This window comes from Cervus canadensis, chromosome 16 (genome assembly GCF_019320065.1).
Source record: "Cervus canadensis isolate Bull #8, Minnesota chromosome 16, ASM1932006v1, whole genome shotgun sequence".
Lineage (NCBI taxonomy): Eukaryota > Metazoa > Chordata > Mammalia > Artiodactyla > Cervidae > Cervus > Cervus canadensis.
In genome coordinates, this window is record NC_057401.1 from 8,108,075 (window position 1) to 8,133,039 (window position 24,965).

Here is a 24,965-nt window from a genome sequence, read left to right on the forward strand (position 1 = left end):
CTGACCCAGACTTGCCTGGGAGTGTCCAGGAGTCTCTGGTGGAGGTGGGTCGACAGGGGTCTGCTGCAGGGTCAGGGGCACTGAACACAAGAGTGTGTGCACAAGTCCTTTCCAAGGAGGGCACCATTATCTTCATTAGCTACACCACATTTTGGCCTTAGCTCAAACAACAGGGAGGGAACACAGCCCCACCTGTCAACAGAAAACTAGATTAAAGATTTACTGAACATGGCCTCGCCTATCAGAACAAGACCCAGTTTCCCCCATAGTTAGTCTCTCCCACCAGGAACTTCCATAAGCCTCTTATCCTTAGCCACCAGAGGGCAGAGAGAATGAAAACCACAATCACAGAAAGCTAATCAAACCGATCACATGGACCACAGCCTTGTCTAACTCAATGCCGTATAGGGCCACCCAAGATGGATGGGTCACAGTGGAGAGTTCTGACAAAATGTGGTCCACTAGAAAAGGGAACAGGAAATAGCTTCAGTATTCTTGCCTTGAGAACCCCATGAAAAGGCAAAAAGATATGACACTGAAAGAGGAACTCCCCAGGCTGGTAGGTGCCCAATATACTACTGCAGATCAGTGGAGAAATAACTCCAGAAAGAATGAAGAGACAGAGCCAAAGCAAAAACAATGTCCAGTTGTGGATGTGACTGGTGATGGAAGCAACGTCTGATGCTGTAAAGGGCAATACTGCATAGGAACCTGGAATGTTAGGTCCATGAATCAAGGTAAATTGGAAGTGGTCAAACAGGAGATGGCAAGAGTGAACGTCAACATTTTAGGAATCAGCAAACTAAAATGGATTAGAATAGGCGAATTTAATTCAGATAACCATTATATCTACTACTACAGGCAACAATCCATTAGAAGAGATGGAGTGGCCCTCATCTCAACAAGAGTCCAAAATGCAGTACTTGGGTGCAATCTTAAAAATGACAGAATGATCTCTGTTCGTTTCTGAGACAAACCATTCAATATCACAATAATCCAAGTCTATGCTGCAACCACTAATGTTGAAGAAGAATGGTTCTATGAAGACCTACAAGACCTTCTAGAACTAACACCAAAAAAAAGTGGCCTTATCATAGGGGACTGGAATGCAAAAATAGGAAGTCAAGAGATACCTGGAGTAACAAGCAAATTTGGCCTTGGAGTACAAAATGAAGCAAGCACAGCAAAGGCTAACAGAGTTTTGCAAAGAGAACATACTGGTCATAGAAAACACCCTCTTCCAACAACACAGAGATGACTCTACACATGGACATTACCAGATGGTCAACACCCAAATCAAATTGATTCTATCCTTTGCAGCCAAAGATGGAGCTCTATAGGGTCGGTAAAACCAAGACTGGGAGGTGACTATGGCTCCACTCATGAACTTGTTATTGCAAAATTCAGACTTAAATTGAAGAAAGTAGGGAAAACCACTAGACTACTCAGGTATGACCTAAATCAAATCCCTTATGATTATACAATGAAAGTGACAAATAGATTAAAGGTACTGGATTTGATAGTGCTGACGAACTATGGATGGAGATTTGTGACACTGTACAGGAGGCAGTGATCAAGACCATCCCCAAGAAAAAGAAATGCAAAAAGCCAAAATGGTTGTCTGAAGAGGCCTTACAAATAGCTGAGAAAAGAAGAGAAGCTAAAGGCAAAGGAGAAAAGGAAAGGTATACGATCTGAATGCAGAGTTCCAATGAATAGCAAGGAGAGATAAGAAAGCCTTCCTCAGTGATCAATGCAAAGAAATAGAGGAAAACAACAGAAAAGTAAAGAGTAGAGATCTCTTCAAGAAAATCAAGAGACACCAAGGGAACATTTCATGCAAAGATGGGCTCAATAAAGGACAGAAATAGTATGGGCCTACAGAAGCAGAAGATATTAAGACGAGGTGGCAAAAATACACAGAACTATACAAAAAAGATCTTCATGACCCAGATAATCATGATGGTGTGATCACTCATCTAGAACCAGACATCCTGGAGTGCGAAATCAAGTGGGCCTTAGGTAGCATCACTACAAACAAAACTAGTGGAGGTGATGGAATTCCAGTTGAGCTATTTCAAATCCTGAAAGATGATGCTGTGAAAGTGCTGCACTCGATATGCCACCAAATTTGGAAAACTCAGCAGTGGTTACAGGGCTGGAAAAGGACACTTCTCATTCCAATCCCAAAGAAAGGCAATGACAAAGAATGCTCAAACTACCACACAATTGCACTCATCTCACACGCTAGCAAAGTAATGCTCAAAATTCTCCAAGCCAGGCTTCAACAGTACATGAACTATGAACTTCTAGATGATCAAGGTGGATTTAGAAAAGGCAGAGGAACCAGAGATCAAATTGCCAACATCTGCTGGATCATCGGAAAAGCAAGAGAGTTCCAAAACAACATCTACTTTTGCTTTATTGACACATGCCAAAGCCTTTGACCATGTGGATCACAACAAACTGTGGAAAATTCTTAGAGAGATGGGAAGAACAGACCACTTTACCTGCCTCCTTAGAAATCTGTATGCAGGTCAAGAAGCAACAGTTAGAACTGGACATGGAACAATGGACTGGTTCAAAATTGGGAAAGGAGTATGTCAAGGCTATATATTGTCACCCTGCTTATTTAACTTGTATGCAGAGTACATCATGAGAAATGCCAGGCTGGATGAAGCACAAGCTGGAATCAAGATTTCCGGGAGAAATATCAATAACCTCAGATATGCAGATGACACCACCCTTATGGCAGAAAGCGAAGAGGAACTAAAGAGCCTCTTGATGAAAGTGAAAGAGGAGAGTGAAAAGTTGGCTTAAAGTTCAACATTCAGAAAACCAAGATCATGGTATCCAGACCCATCATCCCATCACTTCATGGCGAATAGATGGGGAAACAATGGAAACAGTGAGACTTTATTTTCTTGGGCTCCAAAATCACCACAGATGGTGACTGCAACCATGAAATTAAAAGACGCTTGCTCCTTGGAAGTAAAGCTATGACCAACCAAGACAGATATTAAAAAGCAGAGACATGACATTACCGACAAAAGTCCGTTTAGTCAAAGCTGTGGTTTTTCCAGTGGTCATGTATGGATGTGACAGCTGGACTATCAAGAAAGCTGAGCGCCGAAGAATTGATGCTTTTGAACTTGTGGTGTTGGAGAAGACTCTAGAGAGTTCCTTGGATAGCAAGGAGATCAAACCAGTCAATCCTAACAGAAATCAACCCTGAATATTCATTGGAAGAACTGATGGTGAAGCTGAAACTCCAATACTTTGGGCACCTGATATGAAGAACTGACTCATAGGAAAGGAGGAGAAGAGGAGACAGAGGATGATCATTGGATGGCATCACCGCCTGGATGGACATGAGTTTCAGCAAGCTCCGGGAGTTGGTGATGGACAGGAAAACCTAGCATGCTGCAGTCCATGGGGTCACAGAGTTGGACACGACTGAGTGACTGAACTGAACTATTCTACACATACTCAGAGACACACTTTTTTTTTCACCCACTAAATCATTAGAAAATAAAGTTGCAACATCAACACTACTTCATTTCAGGAGTATTTCTTTTACTAAAGGTTTGTAGAGACAATTCGCTCAATCCAAGTCCTAGTTGCCTCTGACTCTCCTAATGCAATGCTTCCTGTATCAGAAGCACCAGGAGGGCTTGTTAAACCACAAATTGTTGAGGCCTATCTGCAGAGTGTCCTCTACAGAAGATCTAGGTTGGTGCTCAGGACTTTGCATTTTAAACAAATTCCCAGGTGATGCGGTTGGCCCTAGGATCACACTTTGAGAATGACAGTCCCAAGGACTCCCTGGGTCCATTGTCAGATACTCAGTAACTGTCTAGACAGTGTTTCTCCCATTTTCCTGCACATGCACACTGCCCGCGTGCGTGCTCTGTCGTTTAGTCTTTTGGGACTCCACAGACTGTAGCCCACCAGGCTCCTCGGTCCACGTGCTTATCCTGGCAAGAATACTAGAGTGGGTTGCCATTTCCTTCTCCAGGGGATATGCCCAACCCAGGGACTGAGCTCACTTCCCCTGTGGCTTCTGCATGGGCAGGTGGATTCTTGACCACTGAACCAGAGTCACCAGGGGAGCACCACAAACTGCCCCCCGATCTTACTAAACTACGGTTTCTAATTCAGTAGGTCTGGGGTAGGGCTTGAGCCTCTGCATTTATGACAAGCATCCAGTGATGAAATGCTACAATTTCTCAACAATGGCTGCATGTTAGAATCAGACAAGTTTTAAAATATAGTAATACCAAGGACCCACCCTACACCAATGACATCAAAATTTCTGGGATAGTACAATGTCTGTACATTTTTTTAAGAGAGAAAGAAATAAAAAGGAAAAGGAAAATATGTTCAACAAATGATTCTCACAGGTAGCCAAGGCTTGAGAAGCAGTGATGAAGCTAATTTAGGAACGTTGGACTCAAATAAAAAGAACAGGTTTTAACCACAGAATTTCAGTCACTGTAAAACCTAAATTTTCACTGAGTTCTCCAACACAGCATCTTGGCACTGAAATATAATCTCCTCCTAGATCCAAAATCTGACACTACTTCCATTCCCCCGACTGAGTCATGTTTTCACTTTCTGGGATCCTAATAAAACCTTTAGGAATTAACACTCCACTTGCTGTAATCTCTCTTCTCTGGGAATTTCCCCTTGTTCACAAGCAGAACAGCAGCCACTAGCAAGACCTAGTGAGAAGTGACTGAACCAGAAAGATTGCCCCAACCCAAGATTACCTAGACCAGGTTCTTTCTGGTCAAGAAAAGGGACAAAAACCTGGGTTAATTCTGAGCTGTGGATGCAATTAAGGGACAAGCGAAAATATCTAGAATTTACTAAGAGATCACCTTACATAATGTACCTGGAGAAACAAAGAAAGCCATTCTGTAAAGAAAAAAAAAAAGCAGTAGAAGTGCAGAGATTGAGTAAAGGAAAAATAATACCTAGTATTTCTACTGATTTGTGTTTCCTTCTATAGCCTGTTGGCTATATTCCTGATTTTGAATCCTTGTGGTACCTCAGGTTTCTTTTCCATAAACTTCCTTTTAAGGTCAAGTTGATTTAACTTCTTTTACATACTGCAAAAGGAACTAAAACCCTGTCTTTATTCTGATGCACATGTAAAAACTGTAATGAGCTTCCTTTAGCTTTGTTTTTCTTTTTTTACTTCTTTTTGATCAGTGTTTATACACTGAACAGGCTTCCCTGGTAGCTCAGACAGTAAAGAACCTCCCTGCAATGCAGGAGACTTGGGTTCAATCCCTGGGTTGGGAAGATCCCCTGGAAAAGGGAATGGCTACCCACTCCAGTATTCTTGCCTGAAGAACTCCATGGACAGAAGAGCGTGGCAGGCTACATGCAGTCCATGGTGTCACAAAGAGCTGGACACAACTGAGCAACTGAACATGTGCATACACTGAATATTTTTAATGGTTACTTCAAATTAATGAGCTAAGTTTTCCTTAAAGTCTGCTCAAAACAGTTTAATCTTTACTTCACAATTTAGGATTATTATGATGATGATCAGTTACTGCGCTGTGACCACAGATGTAGTTGGTGCAGGGTATCAGATTAAATGATTTCTGAATCCAAGAACAGGAGAATCAACTTTTGAAAAAAAAAATTAGTATTGTTATAAGTTACACAATTCTAATGTATTGTCAAGCCTACTACTATCTACATAAAAAAGTACATTCTCTAACAAAGTTAGGCAAAGATTTTCTATAAAAAGTCAATAAGTATTTTAGACATTGTGGGTCATAAAGTCTGTCACAACTAGTGACCGTGGCTACTGTAGTGTGAAAGCAGACAAGACATGGGTCACAGCAGACAAGTGTGACTGGTTTCAAGAAACTTTCATGGACACCAACACCTGAATTTTATAATTTTATGTGTCAAAAATACATGTTCTCCCCACCCCACATTCATTCTTTGTAGGCCTCAAAATAAGAGGCAAAGCTAACTCTGGCTCAGTAGATAATCATCATCAGGGGGCACACGCATCCCACAGGGCGGACTTCACGCCTCTGTCCGAGGTAGGACACAATAGGGAGAGGCGCGCTCCTGCACAGAGCAGAGCTTTCTGTGTTATCTGCTCTGGAAGTTCTCCTCCTTCACTCTTCTATTTGTGCAAGTCTTATTATCCTCTTCACTAATCATCATCCATTCTTTTCTTTCTCTGATCATTCCCATTTGCTATCAATTAGAAAAATGAAGTAATGACAGCAAATCCAGTGTGGTTTGTGGGTCTTTGGTTTTATCAGCTAATTTTAATTTTGCTTTCTACAAAAGGGTTTCAATGCTTCTCCAAATTAAAAAAAAAAAAAAGTTTGTTGAAGAAGGTTCAATTTATAGGTTTGGCATTACTCCAAATCACTGATGAGCCTGGAAAGATGATCACTAGATTTTTTTTCAACTATATTTAAAATAATACTCTATTATCTGTACCCTATATTTAAAATAATATACCTAAAATTAGAAGCTGAAAAATTCTAAAAATCTAAACTAATCAATTTCACATTTAGGCGGTTTGACTACAAGAAACTCATTACAAGAATCTCAGTTTTCCTTTTTTCTTGGTGGCTGGTTTTATTTTATGTCTACCTTTCTGGGGCTTTTTCTATTTGTAACTTTAAACGCAGTATATAGAATCTGCTGCTGCTGCTGCTGCTACTAAGTTGCTTCAGTCGTGTCCGACTCTGTGTGACCCCATAGAGGGCAGCCCACCAGGCTCCCCTGTCCCTGGGATTCTCTGGGCAAGAATACTGGAGTGGGTTGCCATTTCCTTCTCCCTGGAAGTCCTCAAATGGAAGCCATAAACCTATATTATCATATAATGAAAATACAGGTAAGCTGTGCAACAAAATCTTTTATTTAAACATATTAGACACTGGTTTACCAACTTTTTATTTAAGCTATCTATCCTTCTGTTTCTTATACATGGAAACTTGCTAAGTTTTTATGAATTATAAACAGAACAGAGTGAAATTAGCAGAATGACTGTAAAACAAGAAATTTTAAAAATACAGATTTTAATCTTAATTTCAGCTGCAACTAAAACATATGAGAATGAGTAGAAATACTAGGATAGTGTCATTAGAACATAATAAGCCATTCAAAATTAGAAAACACCTGTTTATTCATGACTATTTCAGACCACAGTGCTTTGATATCCAAAGCATCCACTTAGAGTAACTCAAATTCCAGAAAAGCCAGGCAGTGCAATATTTAAAAAGCAATGACAAACACAGTATGGAGGGTCCTCAAAAAATTAAAAACAGAACTACTATATGATCTAGCAATTCCACTTCTCCATATATATCAGAAGAAAATTAAATCACTACCGAAAAAAAAACCTGCACTCCCATGTTCAGTTTATGTATGTGCTGAGTCGCTCAGTCGTGTCTGACTCTTTGCGACCCCAAGGACTGTAGCCCGCCAGGCTCCTCTGTCCATGGGGATTCTCCAGGCAAGAGTACTGGAGTGGGTTGCCATGCCCTCCTCCAGGGGATCTTCCCGACCCAGGGACTGAACCCAGGTCTTCTGCATTGCAGGCGGATTCTTTACCATCTGAGCTACCAGGGAAGCCCCATGTTCAGTGTGGCACTATTTATAAGAGCAAAGACATGGAAACAACCCAAGTCTCTACTGATAGATGAATGGATCAAGAAAATATATATATATATATCTACACACACAAAATAGTCAGCCATAAAAAGAAGAAAATCCTGTCTTTGTGACAACACAGATGGAACCTCAAGGCATTATGCTAAATTAATTATGTCAGAGAAAGACATATACTCTATGATCTCACTTACATGTGGAACCTAAAATAAAAAACTGAACTGACAGATACAGAGTGGGTGAGGGGGAAACCCACTGGGTAAAATGGGTAAAGGTGGTCAAAACATACAAACTTCCAGTTATAGGACAAAATAAGTCCACAGCATAAAGCACAACATGGTGACTTTAGTGAACAATATTATATTATGTATTTGAAAGCCGCTAAGAGACTACAGTCATCCCTTAGTATCTAAAGGCGACTGGTTCTAGGGTCCCTGCAGATACCAAATTCTGAAGATGCTCAAGTCCCTTGTATGGCATAATGCAGTCAGCCCTCCGTGTCCGTGGATATGGAATCCTCAGATAGAGAGGGCCAACTGCAGTCCTTAAAAGTTCTTATCACAAGAAAAACAATTTAACTATGTGTGGGAATAGATGTTAACTAAACTTACTCTGTCAATCATTTGCAATATATACATACATCATTATGTTGCATACCTTAAAGCTAATACAATGTTGTCAATTATAACATTAAAAAGTAATGACAAAAATGATACCACATATTATAAAATAATTTACTGTTGTATATGTATATTTAATCTTAATATATATGTTTGTTGTGATCCACAGTCAAAGGCTTTGGCATAGTCGATAAAGCAGAAGTAGATGTTTTTCTGAAACTCTCTTGCTTTTTTGATGATCCAACCAATCTTGGCAATTTGATCTCTGGTTCCTCTGCCTTTTCTAAATCCACCTTGAACACCTGAAGTTCACAGTTCATGTACTGTTGAAGCCTGGCTTAGAGAATTTCATGCATTACTTTGCTAGCGTGTGAGATGAGTGCAACTGCAGTAGTTTGAACATTCTTTGGCATTGCCTTTCTTTGGGACTGGAATTTAAAATGACCTTTTCCAGTCCTGTGACCACTGCTAAGTTTTCCAAATTTGCTGGTATATTGAGTGCAGCACTTTCACAGCATCATCTTTCAGGATTTGAAACAGCTCAACTGGAATTTCATCACCTCCACTAGTTTTGTTTGTAGTGATGCTTCCTAAGGCCCACTTGACTTCACATTCCAAGATGTCAGGCTCTAGGTGAGTGATCACACCATCGTGATTATCTGGGTTGTGAAGATCTTTTTTGTATAGTTCTTTTGTGTATTCTTGCCATCTTTTCTTAATATATTCTGCTTCTGTTAGGTCCCTACCATTTCTGTCCTTTATTGAGCCCATCTTTGCCTGAAATGTTCCCTTGGTATCTCCAATTTTCTTGAAGAGATCTCTACTCTTTCCCATTCTGTTGTTTTCCTCTATTTCTTTGCAGTGATCACTGAGGAGGGCTTTTTTTTTAATCTCTACTTGCTATTTTTTTGGAACTCTGCATTTAAATGGGTATATCTTTCCTTTTCTCCTTTCCTTTCATCCTAAAGGAAATCAGTTCTGAACATTCATTAGAAGGACTGATGTTGAAGCTGAAACTCCAATACTTTGGCCACCTGATGCGAAGAACTAACTCACTGGAAAAGACCCTGACGCTGGGAAAGATCGAAGGTGGGAGGAGATGGGTACGACAGAGGATGAGATGGTTGGATGGCATCACTGACTCAATGGACATGAGTTTGGGTAAACTCCCGGAGTTGGTGATGGACAGGGAGGCCTGGTGTGCTGCAGTCCATGGGGTAGCAAAGAGTTGGAGACGACCGAGCAACTGAAGTGAATTGAATATATGTGTATATTTATTAAATATACATTATTATTATATATGTATATTTATGTTATATATAAAATAGTCTCAATGAATAGTGAGAAAATTTAACGTTCTCAAAGTGTGATTTACACAGGAGAATTGGAGACGTAGAGTTAGAGGTTGTATCTTTCAACAGATAACTGACTAAAGAAAAAATACTCATTTTTCAGTGTAAGACAAATATGTTAACTTTCAGTTTATACAAAATTTCTAAAGAAGTGGGCCTCTTGCTTTCTTTTAAAATTGTGTCCCATAGGACTAAAACCAGTTTACAGAGGAACTCATCCACCAGAGGGGGCTCTTACAAAAGAGAAGAAAGTGTTAGCAGCAGTGTGCGTCTATGAGTATTTGTGTGTCTGTGTGTGTGTGTGTGTGTGTGTGTGTGAGAGAGAGAGAGAGTATGTGTGTGTGTGTGTGTGTGTGTGACAGAGAGCAAGAGAGAGAGACAGAGTGTTTGTGTGTGTGTTTTGACTCTGCAACCCCCTGGACTACAATCTGCCAGGCTCCTCTGTCCATGGGATCTCCCAGGCAAGAATACTGGGATGGGTTGCCATTTTCGACTCCAGGGAATCTTCTCAACCCAGGAATCAAACCCTCATTGCAGGCAGATTCTTTACTGCTGAGCTACCAGGGAAGCCCTAGTATATACAATTGAAGGAAGTGTATTTCTTACAAAACAAAATTCTTTAAATCCAGTAATTTCTTACAATCACATGTATTATTTTCTGAGAAATACAAAATTTCCATTACTGTAACGAGCTCCCCCTAGTGCCCATAGATAGAAGAAATATGTATGAAAGAGCTGTAACTTGTAGCCCACAGCAAGTCAACTAGAGAAGTAGTATTTAACCTTTCCATTCCACCCCCACTCACACCTTTTTCTCCCCCTAAGTTAGTTCTAGGATCATTTATCTTGAAAATCAGTCATGTATATACATGATAGGGCTTCCCTCGTGGCTTAGAGGGTAAAGTGTCCACCGGCAATGCGGGAGACCTGGGTTCAATCCCTGAGTTGGGATGGTCCCCTGGAGAAGGAAATGGCAACCCACTCCAGGATTCTTGCCTGGAAAATCCCAAGGATGGAGGAGCCTGGGAGGCTGCAGTCCATGGGTTTGCAAAGAGTCGGACATAACTGAGCAACTTTACTTTCACATATACACGATGTCAACAGTCATCCTAAAACTGTCACCTAATTCTGGGTTAAGTAATTCTAGGAAAGCCCATGTCATCACCAAATCTTGGCCTCCTGCTTACCAGTTAGTCACAGAAATTTTCTACATGTCTTTGTATATCTTGAGGCAAATACACTTAAATTTATAAACAAACAATACCCCATAGTACCTATCTATTAATAGAGTATGTATTAATTTGAGGAAAATAACACTAAGTACTCAATAAACGTTACATTATCTCAGGTAAACCTCACAACAACCCCATGAGGTAGGTACTATTATTATCCTCACTTTATAGGTGAAGACTTTGAGGCTTACACACCTCACTAGTAGTAAAGTATAGATCACAAACTACAGGGTTAAGTACTGTGCTATACCACAAAGAAAGTAACTGAACTTAATGAGATAACTGTAGATTTACAGTTTTTTAAAAAAGGAAAGAAACACAACAAGAGTTCTTGTACACTTGGCCCAGTTTCCTGAAATAACATTTTGCAAGACTACAAAATAATGTCACAAAAAGGATACTGATAATGATACAATCTACCAACCTCACTCAGTTCTAAGGCATTTTCAGTCAGCCAATACTTTACTTTTATTCCATCAATATTTCTAAATGCTCTATATAAAAATTCTTTGTTTTTACCTCTCATAACTCGTCTTCAGCTCAGTTCATTTCAGTTCAGTCACTCAGTCGTGTCCGACTCTTTGCGACCCCATGAACTACAGCAGGACAGGCTTCCCTGTCCATCACCAACTCCCGGAGCTTACTCAAACTCATGTCCATCCAGTCGGTGATACCATCCAATCTTTACAATAAATATTAGGGTTTCACACTACTCTATAGTTTTATATCTCAGCATTCTCATTCTTTCTACATATGTAAACTTATGCAGTTCAATTTTCATTCCTCCAAAGCATGGGCCTTGAGGTCAAGGATTCTGAAATTTAATCCCAGTATTCTGCCATGTACTTAGTTTAGGCAAATAATTTAACCTCTCAATATTTCCATCATCTGTAAAATGGGAATAAAAGTACCTACTTCAAAGAGTTCCTGAAGATCAACCTTTGCCTACAAAGCAGTTGACACAGTACATGGTACAAATAAGTACTTACTAAACTTTAGCCATAATCATTTACTATTTCTTTACCAAGACTTTTCTAACAGCATTCCATCCATTCCAATATCTTCAACAACCATTCCAACCTCTTTAACATCCTAACCTTACCATACAGGTCCATCTGTTCATTCATTGAGCAAAAATGTACTGTTTACACATAAAGAAGATAAACAGATGAATCAAATACAGAACCTTTCTTCACAAAAGCACAATTACTAAAATCTAAGTTAGACAACAACGATGGTGCAACTAACACATGACCTGGCTTCTTTAAGAGTTTATTCATTTGGCAAATGAGTGGGATATAGCATTTTTTAGAGCAGACAGAAGCATAACTAAGGTACCAAGGGCAAAAAGGGGGTATGAATAGGAAACAGCAAGCAGTTCACACTGGCTGCAATGGAGGATGTCAGGAAAGAAATAGCGGAAAGTAACACTAAAGATTGGGCAAGGGCAGATCCTGAAAGGCTTTGAATCTAAGCCCAGAATCTAAATTTCATTCTGTCTATAAAGAAGAAATGCAGAGTTCACCATGAGAAACGCTAGGCTGGATGAAGCACAAGCTGGAATCAAGACTGCTGGAAGAAAATATCAGTAACCTCAGATATGCAGATTACACCATCCTTATGGCAGAAAGTGAAGAACTAAAGAGCCTCTTGATGAAAGTGAAAGAGGAGAGTGAAAAAGTTGGCTTAAGGCTCAACATTCAGAAAACTAAGATCATGGCATCCGGTCCCATCACTTCATGGCAAATAGATGGGGAAACAGTGGCAGACTTTATTTTTTTGGGCTCCAGAATCACTGCAGATGGTGACTGCAGCCATGAAATTAAAAGACGCTTTCTCCTTGGAAGGAAAATTATGACCAACCTAGACAGCATATTAAAAAGCAGAGACATTACTTTGCCAACAAAGGTCCATTTAGTGAAGGCTATGGTTTTTCCAGTAGTCATGTATGGATGTGAGAGCTGGACTATAAAGAAAGCTGAGCACTGAAGAATTGATGCTTTTGAACTGTGATGTTGAAGAAGACTCTTGAGAGTCCCCTGGACTGCAAGAGATCCAACCAGTCCATCCTAAAGGAGATCAGTCCTGGGTGTTCATCGGAAGGACTGATGTTGGAGCTGAAACTCCAATACTTTGGCCACCTGATGCAAAGAACTGACTCACTTGAAAAGACCTTGATACTGGGAAAGACTGAAGGCGGGAGAAGGGGATGACAGAGGATGAGATGGTTGGATGGCATCACCGACTCAATGGACATGAGTTTGGGTGAACTCCGGGAGTTGGTGATGGACAGGGAGGCCTGGCGTGCTGCAGTCCATGGGGTCACAAAGAGACGGACACGACTGAGTGACTGAACTGAACTGATAATGAAAAGTCAGCGATTTATGAGTAATGCAGTTATTAAGTTCATATATTAGATAAATCTTTACTGTGCCTATATTTAGAAACCTCCTGCTGCATTCAATGATGTAGGTAAGAAGGAAAGCCTGAAGGGAAAAATAGTAAAGAAATTGAATCAATACAATTTAAAACTTAATGAAATGTGGGAAAAAGGAAGTGAAGAGGATTTAGGTTTTAAACTTAGTATTGTGAACTACACTAAAGAAAAATGGCTCACAGACTTCTCAAATCACTTATTCATTTTCCTGAATTCTAAACTAGATTTTAACTTCTGTCCACTGAGGACTGAATACTTTTTACCTGTTGAGTGAAAACAATTATCTTGAAAGAATATGGAATAAATAGATTTTAAAAATCTAGAAGACTGTAAGTATAATAAATAGATTCAAGAAATCTATTAAATAGAAGACTGTAAGTATCCTGAGTAGGTAAGAGAATGCTGCTTATGATATCTGATATAAAATGTATATTAAAAGTGAGATTAAGGAAACCTATAATCATTTCTTCGTAAAATAGGAAAAGAGGATTCCTAGACTCACTGGTATGTCCCCCGTGTCTAAAAAGTACCTAGAATCCTGTGAGCACTCGATAAAAACATTGAATACGTATGTGAATGAGGAAAGAAAATTTAAATTTTTACTAAATTTTAAGAAGGTTCTCCACTGTCTTCAATGCTCTGAGGGCTCAATATTCTCTCCCACTCTTTGTCTTATTATAAAATGGCCTTCTGTTGCTAACTATACTTATGAAAATATAAACTTTAATATATTCATTTAGTAAAAGTATGATAACCACTTTAGTAAGTGTTAGCTGCTCAATCGTGTCTAACTCTTCACGACCCCATGGATTGTAGCCTTCTTCTGTCCATGGAATCTCCAAGCAGGAATACTGGAGTGGGCTGCCAGTCCCTTCTCCAGGGGACCTTCCCGACCCAGGGATCGAGCCCACGTCTGCTGCACTGCAGGCAGACTCTTCACTGCGTGAGCCAGTAGGGAAGCCCGTGATGACCATCTTGGGTAGTACTAAACTATTAACGCTGAAGGTCAAAACAAACACCTAATGTTCCATCTGACACAAAGTAAATGATATCTGAGGTTTCACACAGATTTTTAGGTATCTCCCAAGCTCCATTTTGCAAAATTCCATTTTGGAATTTAAAGGCAAACACATTTGTTACTGAATGGGAAATACGAATATGTCTCCTTTCACAGTCTGTCATCTTACCAGGTCTTTCCTTCCCAGTGCCTTTTGACTCAGCAAATTTTTGTATCAAGCTTTCAACTGTAGTATTGGCCATGTTATTTATAAATTCTTCATGGACCTATTAAAATGAAATAAAGGTAAGTTTTTTCATTTTCCATAAATATTCTTACTGTATTTCAGAAAAACTTCCACAAAACAATTAAAATAGAAGTCAGTGCAGTGTCATGTTCATATGTGAGTGTTTTAGAGACATCAGTCTTACAAGAAAGAAAACTCATAAAGCAATGAAAATAGTATTAGAATTTTAGTAACAAAGATAACAACAGATTTCATCTTTCTCTGCTATATTTCAATGTACCCTAAAAATCATCATTAAACCACTTTTATATTTTTGGAAAATTTCTAAGTATAAATCCTATAATTTATTGAAGTTGCTATTCTAAATTTTAAAATAATAAAATTTTAAAAAAGAAATATTCAAAAATAGTTAACAGCAGAATTTTAATGTAAAGAGACTGAGCAAAGTCAATTTTAAATTAAATTATCATCCTTGATAGTATGACAAACTCCAGGTTATTTCATATTTAATACATGTAAATATATAGTCTTTATCTGAAATAATTCAGTACCAGGTAGTGAGTTTGGATTTTTAAAGTCATAAGAGAACATAAAATTCTCATGAATCAGTTCACTAAAAGTGAAAACTTACCTGGCCTATTTGCAAATGAATTTCCTTAATAGCATTTGACAAGGATCCTATAATTTCTTTTATGTGAATGAGATGAGTTTGTTCAATATCCTGAAATTTCTGGGTAGCAAATATAAAAAAAAAAATTACACACACACAGATATGTTCTGATATTAAAACACTTTTTTGAAATCATCTCAATACAGCTAGCCAAATTTAACAAGTTACCATTATTATATAATATTTAACAATGCTTTAAAAAGCAGACATTGCTTTGCCAACAAAGTCCATCTAGTCAAAGCTTTGGTTTTTCCAGTAGCCATGAATGGATTTGAGAGTTGGACTATAAAGAAAGCTGAGTGCCAAAGAATTGATGCTTTTGAATTGTGGCGTTGGAGAAGACTCTTGAGAGTCCCTTGGACTGCAAGGATCCAACCAGTCCATCCTAAAGGAGATCAGTCCTGAATATTCATTGGAAGGACTGATGCTGAAGCTGAAACCAATACTTTGGCCACCTGATGTGAAGAACAGACTCATTTGAAAAGATCCTGATACGGGGAAAGAACGAAAGCAGGAGTAGAAGGGGATGACAGAGGATGAGATGGTTGGATGGGATCACTGACTCAATGGACATGAACCTGAGTAAGGTCTGGGAGTCTGTGTTGGACAGGGAAGCCTGGCGTCCTGCAGTCCATGGTGTTGCAACGAGTTGGACACAACTCAGCAACTGAACTGAACTGAACAATGCTTCTAGACAAATGAGTCTAGTTAACATACTGAAATATAACGTCAGAAAAAGTTAACTTTTTCTTGTGCCATTTCACAGGCAAATATGAATTTTTTCAGTATTAGAAGATACCACAAATTAAAATCTATAATCATGGTCAGAAAATTAGGAGGAGACCCAGAAGAGAATAGTGTCAAAAACCAAAGGAGAAGTATTTAAAAAAACTGAAAAACAACTAGCTGGTAAAGCTAAAACTACAGTTTACTTAAGACTTTACAATCTAGCCCAGTGACTTTCAAAATGTCTAATTCTTAAAATGTTAATATATACTCTTCAAAAGAGGTAGTCTATAGTTTAAGAAATCTGTGAAAACGTGTGTATATACTCTATCTCAGCAGTTCTCAACTGAAGGCAAGGATGATTCAGATGACCTGGGGAATGTTTTCAAACTCCAAAACACAGATCCTCCAGGACTACTCAGGAAATGGGCTAGAAAGAGGTAAGAATATTGCTGGGAAAAAAATTCCACGTTATTGTGGTATTTACTTCCCAGGAAGAAAACCAGTGTTATACTTTGCTTCACAAGAAACATATTCAAAACTGAAGTAACTGAGAAATACTAAAGTAACAAAGCTTGTTTTACTCTGCTTAACCCTGTGTCTTCCAAATCTCCTTAACCACACAACCCTTCTTTTCCTCTCTGAGTATCTATTAATATCTCACAGAACAATAGGAAATGCTGAACTAGTCATTTTCAAACAAAAAAAGAAAAAAATACATCTGTCATTTCCACTGCCAAACCTGATTACCCTCTTTCTTGCCAAACGATATCAGGCCTAAGGAGCAGGCCTAGATGTTTGCTATTTTCCCTAGTTTATCAAATTAAATCCCCTCCCCCCATATTAAATGTTCAGTTTCCTTCAGCAGACATCAGAAATCCCTAAGCCAAATGATCATATCCATATCTGTGTAAAGGGTCTGAACTTAAAAAAAAAAATCAATAATGGTGAAATTATAGTTTTGGCAGTAACACAACAAGAGTCCAAAAACTTACCAATTTTATTCGTGAGAAATGATAGAGCTAACATACAGAACTCTTTTGGCTAATTCTGACCAAGTCCAATGAGAATACCAAAACTGCAAGATCCTAAGTTACTCTTAAGAACTGAGGAACAGTTAGCCGGAACATGATTCTACTTTATGTTTCTATTGTAAGAATTCACCCTCAGTTTAAATTTTGGCAACCTGATGAACAAGATATTTTCTCACAGAAAGGAAGTCTCAAATCCAGGAAAGACTGGTCACATAGCCACTAATTTCATATGGATGATTCCTAATTCCAAGAAAACTGTGCACCTTCTTTCTCTTTTGAAACACCAAACCTAAGTCAGATCCTTAATAATTGAGAAGTATCTTGAAGCGTGAAGCCAAACAGAACTTAAAAGCATGATTTAGCTGCAATTTTGAAATTATGCTTTATTTCCGGTGGGAAGATATTGCTAAATATCACAATTCCTCAAAATTAGTGACTACTAAATAAATTCAGTTATTTAGCAAAGGAATATAGTATCAAGTGTTTGAATACAAATGAATTAACTTCCTTAAACAAAACAGATTTTTCTTCCTTGCAGTCAAATTCATTGGGCTCATATTATTGTTACATTAGCTTTTTTATTTTTTTTTTTTTTATTTTTTATTTTTTTTAATTTTTTTATTAGTTGGAGGTGAATTCTACATTAGCTTTTTTAAAAAGTACAATTTTGTCAGCCACTACAGACGAACAATGGGCTGGTTCAAAACTGGGAAAGGAGTGTGACAAGGCTATATGTTGTCACCCTGCCTCAGTACATCATGTGAAATACTGGGCTAGACGAATTACAAGCTGCAATCAAGACAGCCAGAAGAAACATCAAGAACCTCAGATATGCAGATGATACCACTCTAATGCCAGAAAGTGAAGAATTAAAGAGCCCCTGATGTGGGAGAGAGAGGAGAGTCAAAAAGCTGGCTTTGAACTCAACATTCAAAAACCTACGATCATGGCATCCAGTCCCATCACTTCATGGCAAATACATGAGGAAAAAGTGGAAAGAGAGACAGATTTTCTTTTCTTGGGCTCCAAAATCACTGCAGACGGTGACTGCAGCCATGAAATTTAAAGACACTTGCTCCTTGGAAGAAAAGCTGTAACAAATCTAGAGAGCATATTAAAAAGTAGAGACATTACTTTGCCAACAAAGGTCTATCTAGTCAAAGCTATGGTTTCTCCAGTTGTCATATATGGATATGAGAGTTGGATCACAAAGAAGGCTGAGCGCCAAAGAATTGATGCTTTTGAACTGTGGTGTTGGAGAAGACTAGAGAGTCCCTTGGACTGCAAGGAGATCAAACCCGTCCATCCTAAAGGAGATCAACCCTGAACATTCACTGGAAGGACGGATGCTGAAGCTCCAACATTTTGGCCACCTGATGCGAAGAGCCAACTCAATGGAAAAGACCCTCATGCTGAGAATACTGAAGGCAGCAGGAGAAGAGGACAACAGAGGATGAGATGGTTGGATGGCATCACTGACTGCATGGACATGAGTTTGAGCAAGCTCTGGGAGATGGTGAAGGACAGGGAAGCCTGGTGTGCTGCAGTCCATGGGGTCACAAAGAGTCAGATATGACTTAGCGACTGAACACCACCACCACAGATAGATATATATATATATATATATATATAAAAGCACTCTAGTACTAAACTTAATCGGAGGGTGTTACTTAAACAAATCTCAAATTTCCTTGTACTACTCATGTTACTGTTCAAAGTAAACAAAATCTCCCTATTGTTTCAAGTTAAACCAATAGTGGTGAAAAGCCTAAGCACAAAGTCACAATTTTAGTCATGCTTATTCTTAATTCAGGGTTTCCCAGGTGGTTCAGTGGTAAAAAAAAGTCCACCTGCTAGTGCAGGAACCACAGAAGATGCAGGTTCAATCCCTGGATGGGGAAGATCCCCTGAAGGAGGAAATGGCAACCCACCCCAGTATTCTTGCCTGGAAAATTCCATGGACAGAGAAACCTGGCTGACTACAGTCCAAGGGGTTGCAAAAGAGTCAGATATGACTGACTGAGCACACATTCTCAAGTGAAAAAGTCTACATCACAAGTACTCCAAGTCAAGTCTAACTTCTCTCACCCAAGGACTCAATTTCTTCTCACTCTGGGGTGGTCCTGTCACCCAAATTTCATTACTGCTAGACTGACAGACCCCTTTCCCACTGGGGTTAGAGCAACCCGCTTGGCCTGGAATAAAAAGCAGAGAAGCAAAAGAATTCTTTTCCCTTCTAAGTAACCCAAAATAAAGCCTACTACCTATTAAGAAACAAAAGTTAACCTGTTCTAAGGTTATGTGTACATGCTAGAGAGAGAGACAAAGAATGAACACAAGAGAGCACATATTAGCCCAGTATACCACCACCTTTGGAGAAGGTCATGGCACCCACTCCAGTACTCTTGCCTGGAAAATCCCATGGACCGAGGAGCCTGGTGGGCTGCAGTCCATTGGGTCGCACGACTGAGCAACTTCACTTTCACTTTTCACTCTCATGCATTGGAGAAGGAAATGGCAACCCACTCCAGTGTTCTTGCCTGGAGAATCCCAGGGACGGCGGAGCCTGGTGGGCTGCCGACTATGGGGTCGCACAGAGTCAGACACGACTGAAGCGACTTAGCAGCATACCATCACCTTTATTTAAAAGCAGCATGGCTAAACATCTGCTCAAGCAAATTAATTATTCCATCTTGGGATTGGCAAGATAAACAATTAAAATGCCAATCTGAAAAAAAAATGTAATGAGGAAGCAGAAAGAGGGAAGGGAAAAATAAGTGCTGAAAATTCTATATAAGGTAATACATACAAATGAAAACACTGACTTGAACAAATTCTAACTTCTCTTTTTTCAAATTAAATAACTGAAGGCAAGATTTTCACTGACAGAAACTAATCATTCTGATAGAAAATTAATAAATCAATAACTGCCTTATAAACGAGAATTCCTAATGATTTAAAAGATAAAAGAGAACTTGCTGGAGTCCACAATGACCACAGTTGCTACAGAAATTGAAACTTTCTATCTCACTGGAGTTGGAGCCTCATTTAACACAACTAAATCCTTCCTGAAACATTATCACTTCTGAGCTGCCAGGACATTACACTTCCCAGTTTTCTTCCTTCTCTGGCTTCTCCTACTTGGGTTTTAGCATCTCTTCCTCTTCCAAACTGACAATGATGAACCTCTCAGAGTTTGGCCTTAATTCCCCACTCTCTATCCAAAGATGATGTCATTATAGTTTTGTATACTGCCAAGCCCCTATATTATAAAAGCCCTATTCTTTACTCAAAATCTTTGGGACCAAGTGTTTGGGAATTTAAATATTTTGGATTTTTTTGAAATAAAGGTAACATGTTATCATATATGTCATTATACTACCAGTAGGATCTGCAGTGGCATCTGTTTATCAGACACTAAAGGAAAACATTTATATTCAGCCTAAGTAGGATAAAGAGACTAGATATAGCCTCACATCAGATCAAATCAAGTTCCGCTGCCAAATGAATTCTAGAAAAAAAAGGGGGGGATGGTTCAGAGAATTCAGAACTGTCAATAAGGGGCTGGGGGCATTATGTTCAGTCCAGATTACTTAGAGCCTCCAAAACTGCCATTTGCTTTCTTCATTTAAGTATATAGGGATTAATCCCCAATGGTTCAGTGGGTGAAGAATCTGCCTACAATGCAGGAGACCCCCTTCCAACCCCTCAAACGAACAGCTCTTCATCTAGACTTTGCTATTCATCTCCGTCAAACCTGGAAGAGACCTTGAACCCCTTCAGAATTCTTCCATCCACCCTAACCCTGCCACCTCCAAATATATTTTCTCTCCTTCTCCAAGGCCACCACACTGACTCTCATCCTTCCCACTGGACTACGATACTACCTTCCAAACTGGACTCATGATTTTCCTTTGGCCTCACTATAATTCATTCTTAATGAAAGTGTCAAAATTAGCTTTAGAAATGCAGATCATATCACATCGTATCCCTGCATACAGCTCTTCAGTGTCTTTCAACTGCTCTTAGAAGAAAACCTAAGCCCTCACTAGAGCCTGGCCCTTGACTATTTCTTTAACTTCATTTGTAACCACCATCTCTCCTGTTTTAGTATGCATTTTTACTTTCTAGAATGTGAAGCTCTTTTATACATCTCGGTCTTCATAGCCATGGTCCCCAATGCCTGGAATACACATGCCCTAGACTAAGTCTTGTACTGATTCTTCAAGGCTCAATTTTAAATGTTAGTTCTCCAAAAAGGCCTTTCCTAACTCCCTAATCCAAATTTAGTGAAAGCCACTCAGCCATGTCTGACTCTTCGCGACCTCATGGGCTATACAGTCCATGAAATTCTCCAGGCCAGAATACTGGAATGGGTAAGCTGTTCCCTTCTCCAGGGGATCTTCCCAACCCAGGGATTGAACCTAGGTCTCCCACCTTGCAGGAGGATTCTTTACCAACTGAGCCACACAGGAAGCCCAAGAATACTGGAACGGGAAGCCTATCCCTTCTCCAGCGGATCTTCCCAACGCAGGACTCAAACCAGGGTCTCCTGCATTTCAGGTGTTTTCTTTACCAGCTGAGTCACCGGGAGGCCTCTAGTCCAAATTAGGTCATCTCTATCATTCTATCTCATGATCTCATGGAAGCCTGTTCTTTTCCTTTGTAACTTTTATAATAATCTGTAACTTTGTAATTAAGCATATATTTAATGTATACAGTCCTCTATACTGTATACTCCACGTAAAGCACAGAGAATTTGTTTTATTTACATATATACTGTATATATCTAGCATCCAGCACAGTTCCTACAACATGGTAAGATGAATGCATTATGCCTACACACAAGCATGCAAACCCTCTGTTTCTGGGACGTGGCTCATTCAGCACTCCAAGCAAGATGACACCCTAGAATCCAAAAAGTCAGACTCATAAGTCCTTCTTCACACTTAAAGAGTGCCTACCGTGAGCTAGGAACTGTTTTAAATGCAGAGGAAGATAGTAGCAAACAAATCCATCTCTGCTCTCATAGAACTTACTTAATGGTGGAAGACAGACAATAAAATAACATGGGTAGAAGAGCTAGTGTGCGTCACCACATTTCTAGTCCTCTCAGACATGGTGACTAAGAATGCTCTAAGGAGAGGTTTCTCTACCAGCCTCAGTGCCAGAGCCAAGAGCTGACCCATGATGGACAAGAAGCATGCACCTGCTATTGTAATCCACTGAGATCTGTGGGGATTCTCTGTCACCGCAGCATACCCATCCTACCCTGTCTGAAATAGTAAATAAAATTCACGGTGTTAGATGATGACAGGTGCTAAGGAGAAAAACAAAACACGAGGACAGAGGGTAGAAGTTTTAGATATGATTCATAAAAGGCACCCATCTTAAATCTAGGCCTTTAATTAAGGCCTTAAGAATATCAAATTGAATACAATTTATCCCAAGTTAATGGGAGGCAGACTTTTTTAAATTGTCTATTTTCCCTTACTAAAATGGAAGTTCTATGAGAGCAGGAATTCTTGATTGCTTTATTTAACTACTACATCCTCAGCACTGAGTGATTTCCAGTTTTCTTCTTAAGTACAAGTCAATTTTAAAACCCATACATAATTTTCATCATCTACCAATGTCCTCATTTTCTCCAATACTCTTTAAACATTCTCTTCTAGTTGATCTGAATAATCCCTTATGATATTATAACTACTGACTGACCATGATTTTCAATCTCCAAAACAAGAAGTGTATTTTTAAAACAGCATTATTAAAACATTGAGACTGTGCATTTTAACAGTTTCTAATATAAAAAAATTTTATGACAGAAAAAATTATTTATATCAGAAATATATTTAATATAACTTACTGGAATTTATAAACAATAAATACAAATATCCTATTTTATATTTAAAGCCTTAAAAATACCAACCTGAGCTGTTTCTGTCATTTTCTGTTCAAAATCTGCTTTTGCTAATGCATATTTTTCCACATAGAGTTTGTAAGTATCTGTAGCTTTCTTAGATTTAACAGCTGCCTGTAACAAAACAAAAACATTTAGAATTACACAAAATAGCTTTACTTTCCTTAAAAAAAAAAAGTGCATTTTAAGAGATGAGGCCTATGTTGAGCTCAAGATGATATAAACTAACTTTAATACCTTTTTTCAAGTCTTATTAGTATTTTTTGTTATGGTCACACAATGATGTAGAAATTAAATCCTAATTCTCTTGTCCAATGGAATGTGCTTTTCAAAGTTAAAATACTTTCATTTATAACCCAGAGGAAGATCACACAACCACATTATAACAGTACAATGTTACTAAAAATTCAACAATCAAGAGTGTGACAATACCAGCAGAATATGCTGAGTCTTCTTCCTTCCTCCCAGAACAAACAGATACTCCATTTAAGGTCTGATCAGTGACTATAAAGCTAGCACGAAAGTTGAAAAAAAAATCAATTTTCCTTGATGTTGCTCAATTTTTTTTACACTTTGAAAAGTCAATAGTTTGTTTTAATCATTGCCTATTTTTCAAGATTTCTATTTTGTAATTGCTACTGTATTATAATAGTTTTAATTTTATCAAAGTTACTTTTTCAACAAAAACTTAATAACATATTAAATATTAGACACTAAGGAATATGAAGACAAATTATATAGGAATCTTTTCCTCAGAGAGTTCATAAAAGAAGTATAACCTATACAAAAAAGGCTAGAAATTGGTAGAAAGTAACCAGTAGATTGGGGCAGACATGTGGCTAGGAAGAAATTTGATTATTCTCAAAAGACTGCTCAATTTGGATACAGGAAGTTTGAAGGCAAGGGGTGTTGGAGTAAGTAAGAGTTTAAATATCAAAAAATAAAAGAGAGAAGCTATAGCATTTCAAGATAAAAGATCTCCACTTTCTTGGTGTGATAAAAGGTGGTCTGCTATGAGTGAAGAAGAGAAGGCTGAGTTGGAAACTTCAGAATAAAGTTTCAAACCATGGTTATGGAGGATGCAACTGGTAATAATTACAGGAGTAAGTATTACAAACAGCCACTGAGTGCTAAGCTGCAAAACCTGGAATTTGTGCACAGATAATCAGAACCATAGGTAACTATTTCCAGCTATGTTCAGGAGTCTAAAAATAAGTATTAGAAACTAATCTAATAAGTATTAGAAACACAAAGTTGGGTTTACCTGGAGGTTGGGAATGGCAAGAGATGCACAGTTCTTGATCCTAAAAAAGTAACTCTGCACTGTCTTGAAAATTTTACTGCATATATTATATTAAACGCATATGCTCTATCCTTGCTGGCCTTTATAAACAAAGAATATACAATGCCACTTTATCTTGCAGTGTATCAAAACTATATCTTGTATCAAAACTGAATGCGGTTTCCATTCATGGCCTGGCAACGAAGATCCCACATGCCAGGGAACACCCAAGTCCAATGCTCTAGAGCCCGTGCACCACAATGGCGGAGCCCGCACGCTGCAGTGAAGTCCCCGCGTGATGCAATGAGGATTCCACATGCCACAACTAGGACTCGGTGAAGCCAAATAAATTACAACACATAAGTCAATGGGAAATTGGGACAGAAGACATTATGCTTTAAAAGTAATAGCTATGTTTCTTCTCATAATTAAAAGACTGGTTCCAATAGATTATCTAGTGATAATGAAAGAAATCCTGTATTTGATCATTTCCTTAGCATTATAAATAAATTTACTGATATACTACTGGACATAATTCTGTTTCAGGGTCTATATAATTTTCCCAGTAAAATCTTATGAATCAAAAGTATACATAAAAAATAAGTACATTGTCATAGTCCACAAATACGAGTAACTTCTAAATGGCGCTTTATTAAAAGGTTTGTAAATGAACACGAGACGCATACGATGTCATAATAGTATTTCTTTTCAAGTTCACACACACATAAAATAGTTCAAAGATCTATGTTTTTAAAAAAATCTACATTCATGGTAATAAAGAGCTTATTA

General features: G+C 38.6%; 1 protein-coding gene across 1 annotated transcript in view; it reads right to left on the minus strand.

Annotated features, from left to right (window-relative positions):
• The window catches only part of FCHO2 (FCH and mu domain containing endocytic adaptor 2), a 129,250-nt gene that overhangs the window by 61,574 nt on the left and 42,711 nt on the right, over positions 1-24,965 (minus strand). Inside the window, exons 6-8 of the mRNA XM_043488544.1 lie at positions 22,904-23,008; positions 15,176-15,274; positions 14,488-14,584 (exon numbers count right to left, since the gene is read on the minus strand). Of these exons, the coding sequence (XP_043344479.1) occupies positions 14,488-14,584; positions 15,176-15,274; positions 22,904-23,008 (301 nt within the window). The remainder of the gene's footprint in view (positions 1-14,487; positions 14,585-15,175; positions 15,275-22,903; positions 23,009-24,965) is intronic.